Source organism: Marmota monax, unplaced genomic scaffold (genome assembly GCF_021218885.2).
Source record: "Marmota monax isolate L192 unplaced genomic scaffold, Marmota_monax_Labrador192_F-V1.1 WCK01_AAM20220418_F8-fsc00091, whole genome shotgun sequence".
Classification (NCBI taxonomy): domain Eukaryota; kingdom Metazoa; phylum Chordata; class Mammalia; order Rodentia; family Sciuridae; genus Marmota; species Marmota monax.
Genome location: NW_026692434.1, coordinates 3,027,695 through 3,036,602, shown reverse-complemented (window position 1 = coordinate 3,036,602; position 8,908 = coordinate 3,027,695). Strand labels below are relative to the sequence as shown.

General features: G+C 37.5%; 1 protein-coding gene across 2 annotated transcripts in view; it reads left to right on the top strand.

The window, feature by feature from the left end:
- Positions 1-571: 571 nt before the first annotated feature.
- The window catches only part of Lmbrd1 (LMBR1 domain containing 1), a 104,336-nt gene continuing 95,999 nt past the window's right edge, over positions 572-8,908 (top strand). The window contains exon 1 of one of the 2 annotated variants that reach the window (XM_046442984.2): positions 572-830. In XM_046442984.2, coding sequence (XP_046298940.1) covers positions 756-830 — 75 coding nt within the window. In that variant the 5' untranslated portion in view covers positions 572-755. The remainder of the gene's footprint in view (positions 831-8,908) is intronic. The other variant, XM_046442983.2, reaches the window with a different exon arrangement.

The following is an 8,908-nucleotide window of genomic DNA, read 5'->3' as shown; positions in this document are numbered from 1 at the left end:
TCACACTAAACACACCAGTGGACCCAGCCAAGGCATCCCAGGAGTTCTCTTCCTCTGTTTCACTATGACCTATGGCAGTGTCTGTCTTGTTTACTTCTGAATATTATAAAAGCCTATCATTTCATTTTGAATGTTCACAAACTGAATTCACAAGTATGCACAGATCTAAACAAAAAGGCCATAATATGATAAGGCAACGTCCAGCCAAGCAGTTACCCTGCCTGGCATCACCGCCAGCAAATTAGAAAGTCTTTGGGGGCAGTGGGTAAACTTAGACTGAGTCAAGATATTATCTTCCTGCATTCTGGTGAGTTCTGATAATCATATCACCCATTCTACATTTTCGGGAAGTGGAAATCCGTAAAATTCGTTTGAATCTCCACATGTATATAGTCCATCCTTTCCAGAATTTCTTGGCTCTCTCAGTCCATGCGCTTAGGCTAGGTTAAACATTCCAAAAATGCTTTGCGGCTGTGAGACGACCTCGTCCTTTGGAACTCAGCCGGTGTGAGGCAAACCAGCTCGATGACGTCACGGCGTCCGGGCGTGCCCCGCCCCTAGCCCGTTCTTCCCTCCCCGCCCGGCTCGACGCCAGGGGACGCTCGTGGGTCGGGTCTCCTAGGCAACCAGTTGCTCCGCCCCCTCCGCCCCTTTAACCTTTAGGGTGAGCGGGTTCCGCGTCCCTCGCCCTCTCCCCTTTCCCCCTCCCCCTTCCCTATCCCCTTCGCTCAGGCCTGTCCGGACCGGAAGCGAAGATGGCGGCGGTGACTGCTGGCGCGGCTTCAGCCGAGCTGGTGATCGGCTGGTGCATATTCGGCCTCTTACTACTGGTAGGGGAGGCGCTTGGAGTTTTCCCAGTGTTTGCACTGCTGGGAGAAGGGAGGGGCCGGTCCTCCAGCTGGCCTCTCCAGGCCCTGGAGACCCTCCTTGCCCCGCCCTGCTTTTAGCTGGGAATCTGGGCTGCTTTCCATCGGGGGGCGGGGGCGGCTCCGGGAAGTCGAGGAGGGGGAGCTGATTTCCGGCCTCTTTTGCTTCCATTTCACCGATGACGTCTGAAGAGCTGGTGTCATTTACTGAAACTCTTGCCCCAAGCCTTGATTGAGGCCTGGGGCCGGAGGTCTGTGGGCGGAAGAGACCCTCGGGTTGAGAAGGGTGTGGTGACCTTTCATCCCCAAAAGGCTGTACCTCTAGTACAGGTGTGCGGCGGCAGCGCCAGGTCTTTTCCGGTTTTGTAGGCGCTGGCGTTGTAGACTAGTCTGATTTTCTAAATGTTTTTTTCCTCCATGTTCCCTATCATTGGCAGCCTTCAGTGCCCATTGTGCGATTCCGCCTTGATGACGTGAGCTACTCGTTTTGACTTTGAGGTGTCACATTCTTTTCAATCTTTTATTGCTAATTGTAGAACAATTGTAAGGTAGAGCGGTAACCTCTTGCTAAGGCCAATGCCAGAGTATGTTACTCCCATTTCACCTCAAGGGCCTTCTGTCCCCAAGCTTCTTGTTTCTGATTATTCTATGGGACTGCGATGGCCCCAAATGGCCTTGTTTTTACTTCCCTACCCCAAAAGACAATTCTTTTTTCCCCCAATTTGTTCTTCTTTATATCCCTCTATATTCTCAGAATTCTTTCGTCTTTTGCCTTCATCCTGCCCTGTTGTTTCCTGTTCCAATGTATTTTGACTTCCTGCCTTACAAGCAAAACAAAACAAAACTTTTCACTTCTAGAAATCCGACTTGTTTGAATTTATGAGATTCCTTAAAAGTGTCTCCTATATGTTCTGTTAGTAAATTTTTTTTAGCAGAAACTACAAAAAAAAAAAAAAAAAAGAAAGAAAAACTATTGAAAATGTAAGGAAAGGCTTTTCTTGCTGCCTTCACTTTCACAGATGCCTTTGCATCAGAATATGCTTTACCCCCTCATGAAGAAACTGGAAACACTAAGGGTTGGCTGTGGCCTTCAGAGCCATCCACTCCTGTGCTTGGAGAATTCCCTGGTTTTCCCACCCATCATATTTAGTTTATTTAGAAGAAAATAAACAAGTATGTAACTAGTATTGAAGTCTAGCGGGATTATTGTGTCAGTGGTTGGTGAATAAGCATTTAAACTACAATAGGTTTTCTGTAATTTGTAGAAGGATGCACATGAAACAAAACATGGCCTTTAGCAAGGCTTGGAGATAGTTGGGAAAAAGAAAATTCTTGAAACATTTATCTTAAACAATGAAAGCAGGAGTTTAAAAAAGAAATAGTGATTCTGGGAATAGAGAACAATATTGAAAGTGAGTATTGAGATAGATTTTAGATAGAAGAGGAAAGCCCACTTTAATTAGTAAAAGCACAGCAGGAACAAATGAAATGAGAAGACAGTTAATAAACCAGAAACCTGGATATTGGAGTGGGGAAAAAAAATTAGTAATATGGATCATTGTTTAAATTTCTGCAGATATATTTAATTTCTGGTCTTAGAAGAGAACTGGATTCTTATATCTACTTTTTCATTCAGTCTTGAGTTATTTTGGTTGAAGTATATGAAGAAAATCCAGTTTCAACAATACGTGGTTAGAAGCAGAGAAGTATTTTACATATAGTTGCAGATGGTATTTGCTATTACACCAAAGCTCATCAGTTAGAAGCTTCTTATGTTTAGTTGCAATATGCAATCTGAAACCCTGTCAATGACTTTTCCTTGTTATATTAAAATTCATTAGTCCAACATGGACTTTGAACGGATCTTTTACCCATGCATAGTTTTACAAGACAGTATGTTGACCATTTAGAAAATACTGGTTAACTGAGTCATGCACATTTTCCAAATATGAATGCATTTTTTTTTCTTTTTGCAGTACTGGGGATTGAGCCCAGTGATACTTTACTACTGAGTATTTTTACTACCCAACCATTTTTTTTTGAGATGGGGGCAATCTCACTAAATTGCCCAGGCCAGCCTTGAATTTATAATCTCCCTCCCTCAGTGTCCTGAGTAGTTGGGATTACAGGCCTGCACCACCCCACCTGGCCAAATATGGATACATTTCATTATAACATATCCAATGTCACATTCATTAAATCACTACTGATCTTATCAGAAATGTCTCAAACTTCCGAGTATTAAGAAGTTGTCAAGCTCACAACTTTTCCAAAATTCTTTTTTTTAAAATTTTTATTTTTTAATTGATTTTATTTTTTAAATACATGACAGCAGAATGCATTACAATTCTTATTACACATATACAGCACAATTTTTCATATCTCTTTTTGTATATAAAGTATGCTCACACCAATTTATGTCTTCATACATGTACTTTGGATGATGATGTCCATCACATTCTACCATCATTGCTAACCCCCTGCCCCCTCCCTTCCCATCCCACCCCTCTGCCCTATGTAGGGTTCCTCTATTCCTCCCATGCTCCTCATCCCTACCCCATTATGAGTCAGTCACCTTATATCAGAGGAAATATTCAGCATTTGTTTTTTTTGGGATTGGCTAACTTCACTTAGCATTATCTTTTCCAACTCCATCCATTTACCTGCAAATGCCATGATTTTATTCTCTTTTATTGCTGAGTAATATCCCACTGTGTGTATATGCCACATTTTTTTTAACCCATTCATCTACTGAAGGGCATCTAGGTTGGTTCCACAGTTTAACTATTGTGAATTGTGTTGTTATAAACATTGATACGGCTGTGTTCCTATAGTATGCTGATTTTAAGTCTTTTGGGTTAGACCGAGGAGAGGAATAGCTGGGTGAAATGGTGGTTCCATTCCCAGTTTTCCAAGGAATCTCCATACAGCTTTCCATATTGGCTGCCCAATTTGAAGTTCCACCAGCAATGTATGAGTGTGCCTTTCCCCCCACATCCTTGCCAACACTAATCTGTGAAGTGAATAGAGAGTCTACATCTTGGGAGCAAATTTTTACCCCTCACACATCAGATAGATCACTAATCCCTAGGGTATATAAAGAACTCAAAAAGCTAAGCACCAAAAAAGCAAATAACCCAATCAATAAGTGGGCCAAGGACATGAACAGACAATTCTCAGAAGAGGATATACAATCAATCAACAAATATATGAAAAAATGTTCATCATCTCTAGCAATCAGAGAAATGTAAATCAAAACTACTCTAAGATATCAGCTCACTCCAGTGAGAATGGCAGCTATTATGAAGCCAAAATTCTTATTTTCATTTGAAAGCTTGAATTTTAACACTGGTTAAAAAAATATTGTTAGTTTTTCTTGAAGAGATTGTTTTCTTTGTTCATTTGATAAAATTTGCTAAATATCCAAAACTGAATTATCAGTTTCAGTTTTTCTTTCAAGTAAAAATAGTTTTGCTTGAAAAGAGTAGCTGGTTCTACTTTTGACTCTTAAGTTTTCACATGTTTTCTTGGTGAACTGCATACCTTGGTATGCAGCAGGAGGACTTTACGCATGCTTTATATTTTAACCTGAAGTATTTAAAAATATCATGGGTCAAAATTTAATAAAATTTTTACTGCTTTTTCAAGCACAGTCTTAAGTTAAATTGCTTTGTGTGTGTGTGTGTGTGTGTGTGTGTGTGTGTGTGATAGTAAAGAAGGCAGTGACAACTGGCAGTCTGATGCCATTGTCTTGGTTTGTGGTAATACACCAACAGTTTAATCTACTGTGGCTTTTCACTTTAACCATGAGTGAAACTGCATATGACATCTTAGTATTATTATGAGAATAGTTTTCAATTTTGAGTTGAAAGTTTGAATTGAGATTTGGGGACAAGCAGGGTCTGGGGACTTCAGGCTTTTAGAACTGCTGCCAGACATCTACTGAAGAATTGTGACACACACGTTCCTACTTTTGTGATCTTGACCAAACAGAGTGGATTTCAATTTCCTCTACCACATAAAAATGATTAAATTTGGTCTTTCATGCTTATTCTCTGTGTTTACTATAGCAGTTATAAACTTTCTACTTAATTCCCAACGTCCTCAATAATTTGATTCAATCCATCTTTCAATTGTTTTTTCCAGTACTATAGAGATGATCTTCATTTCTGTAAAGCAAGTTTATCTTGTTTCTTAAAGTGTATCATCTGAGAACTGGTTAGAAATAGAAAATATATTGTCCCAACTTCACTGGATCAGAATTGCTGTTTAACAGGATCCCAGAAGTATGTATGCTTATTAGTTTAGTAACTGCTCCTTTATTCTCATTCCTTCCTCTGCTCCATTGGTTTTCAACCTTAGCCACTCATTAAAACCACCTAGGGAATTTTTTAAATCCCAGTACCCAGACTAGTTAAGTCAGAATCTCTTGGGAGGAGTTGGGGAACTATTTTTAAATCTTTTCTGAATTTTTAATAAAGTTATATATTAGTTTACTTTATAAAATGCTCTAAAATATTGTTTTGAATGACACTTCATAATAATTCCTAATTTTTTTTAAAGTACAATGGACAACCATACTTTTTTTTTAGAGAGAGATTTTTAATATTTATTTTTTTAGTTTTTGGCGGACACAACATCTTTGTATGTGGTGCTGAGGATCGAACCCGGGCCACACACATGCCAGGCAAGCGCGCTAAAGCTTGAGCCACATCCTCAGCCCATAATTCCTATTTTTTAAGCAGTTACTGTGGCTAACCACTTTGTAAAACATCTCATTTAATTCTTATAATCTTCTGTGAAAATATTCTTATGCTTATTTTATAAGACATTGGTTTATTTATGGTACAATTATATTGCTACAATGAAACCTACATAAACAAGATTTTTTTGGTTCTTTTAAAATGTAAAGGGATTCTGAAACCCAAAAGTCAAAACCCATGCCTTACCTATTTGCCTGGTTGCCCCTTTTTAATTTGTCTTCTTGATGCTGGCATACTCCTTCCTTTTGATTATACCAACCACTTTGAAATTTATAAAAGTGCAGATTTTTCTGGAAATCTAACAAATTTTGTTGAGCACTTTGTGTTGAGTACTCTGCAAGAATAGTAAGATAAGTCTCAGATGCCAATGAATTCAAAACAAATTTGAGGAACATTTAAAATATTTATTTATTTATTTAAAAATTTTAAATCAAACTCAAAACAAAAAAATATTAGTAAACAGTTAAACCAGAATTTAAGTCTAGGTCCTTTTTTTTTTTTTTTGGTACTAGTGATTACACTCAAACCTTAATCACTGAGCCATCCCCAGCCCTATATATATATATATATATATATATATATATATATATATATATATATATATATATATATATATTTTATTTTGAGGCAGGATCTTGCTAAATTGCTTAGGGCCTTGTTAAGTTGCTAACACTGCCTTTGAACTTGGGATCCTCCTGCCTCAGCCTCCTGAGTTTCTTAGATTATAGGCTTGCACCACTGTGCCTGCTCCAAGTCCTTTTTTTGTTGTTTTGTTTTATACCAACATCTAGGTTCTAAAGTCTAAATCTTTTCTCACCTGTTCTTTTGTTTTTTCTTCCTGTTGATCTGTCACCAGTTGAAATGACAGCAATATGAAGGAATGAGTCACAACTTGGATTTCAAATGCATTGTGTCATGTGAAAAGCCAAACTCAAATGACAGAATACTACTATATGAGTACCTAATGACATTCTAGAGAAGACAGAAATTATAGAGGCAGATAATAGATAGTAGTTGTGAGGGTAAAGAGCATGGTTAATTACAAAGGGATAAAGGGAAATTTTCTGGGGTGGTGAAACTGTTCTTATATCTTGATTGTGGTAGGAGAAATTGAAAACTGTAAAACTAATTAGATGGTTTTATTAATTCCATTCAGACATCTGAACTGGGATGCCTAGAAAGGAAGTAACAGATGGTTCTTGAAAGTGAAAGGACAAAACAAGGCTTTTGTCCCAGAACTCTTACTTTATTTAGAATAATGGTTTTCAAGTTTGGCTGATTAAATCCTCAGGCATTTAAAATACTGATGCCTAGAGGACCCTAATTGACTTGATAGGGAGTTGTGGGGAAAGCAAAAACTATGTATTTTATTTAGCTTTATGTATTGTTTATTTTTATTAGAGCCTTACAGTTATAAATAGTAGTTGGGTTCATCTTGGCAAATTTGTACAGGCATGGAATTGGAATTCGATGTCAGTTCATGTACCCCCCCCCCCCCCCCGCATTCCTTCTCCTCCTGCCTCTGCCCATTTTCCTTCCTGCACTCTACTGTTCCTCCTTTTGCTGTGTATTTATTTATTTTTGTTTGGTTCTTTCTATTTATACATAAAGGTGAAATTCACTATTGTATATTTGTATATGCCCATAGCATAATTTAAAAAACAAATTCATTCCACATTTCCCTTTCCTTTCTCATCCCTCCTCTCTCCCTCTCTGTCTCCTTCTTTACTAATTTTCTGCATAGATTTATGATATCCAATCCTCCTCTTTTTTTTCCCTTCTATTTTGCTGTAGCTTCCACATAGGAAGGAAAACATTTGATCCTTGATTTTTTGAGACTGGCTTATTTTATTTGGCATGCTGTTCTTGATTTCCATCCATTTACCAGTAAATGCCATAATTTCATTCTTTATGGCTGAGTAAAAATGTATTGAATATATATAACCACAGTTTCTTAATTCATTCATCTATTGATGGGCATTGGGGCTGATTCCATAATTTGGCTACCTTGAAGTGTGCTGCTATAAACACTGAAGTGACTATATCACTATAGTATGCTGATTTCAGTTCTTTCACATAACTACCAAGGGGTGGGATAACTGTCATATCATGGTTCCATGCCTAGTTTTTTGAGGACTTTGCATGTTGCTTTCCAGAGTAGTTATACTTATTTGCAGTCCCACCAGCAATGTACAAGTGTATCTTTATCCCCGTACTTGCACCGGCATTTATTATTATTTGTGTTCTTTATAATTGTCATTTTTATTGGCAGGAGATGAAATCTTAATATAGTTTTGATTTGCATTTCTCTGATTGCTAGAGACATTGAACATTTTTCATATATTTGTTGGCCTTTTGTGTTTCTTTTTTGAGAAATGCCTGTTTGGTTCCAAAAGATATTTTAAACCTACACAGGTGATTCTAACTCATAGTCAAGGCTGAAAAACATTGATTTCATATGTCTGCAACCCCCTATAATTGAGCAGAGTGGATACTCTTGAAATATATTCCCTGGACCAATAGCAGCAGCATCTGAGAATCCATTACTAATGCAAATTTTTAGGCTCACTTCAGACCTCTTGAATCTCAGAATCTGGGGTTGGGTACCAGCATTCTGTGCTTTAATAAACTCTCTACTTGATTCTGATACTCCCTAAAGTTAGAGAATCACTTTGGTAATTCAGTTGTTAGAAAGGTCTTGATAAAGTTATCAAGAGTACCTGATTGACAAGAGAGGTTCACTGAAGTATCTCGGGGTGTACTTTTTCTCATTTGTTCTGCACATGAATCCATTTTCAGTGTTGATTTTTCTTTATTTAAAGCCCTTTAAAATTTGAATTATAGTAATTGCATAATAATTATTGCCAGTTAATCTTTTTAACTGTCATAATAAGGCAAAAGTTAATTTCAGTCTAAGTTATATTCCATGTCACTTCAGTAATAAGCCTAGGTTAGGACAACATCTAGTTATATTTCATTTGGATGGAGAGATCCACAGGAAAAAGGTATTCAAAACTGGTTATAATTATGACATTATATGTAACCACTAATGGTAACACTGTGTTTTGTGAGGGTATATGTAACTGAGCACTGTTATCAGTAATGTATGTGTTAGCATTGAAGCAAAGTTGTACTACATTCATGAAACAGACTTTGAAAATGCTAAATTTTACAATTTTTTCATTATACATGTAGAAGAACCTTCACATTACATAAAGTTTTTTTTTTTTTTACTGGAAACCTTTAAACACATACAAAGTCAGGGTTGGAAAATACATA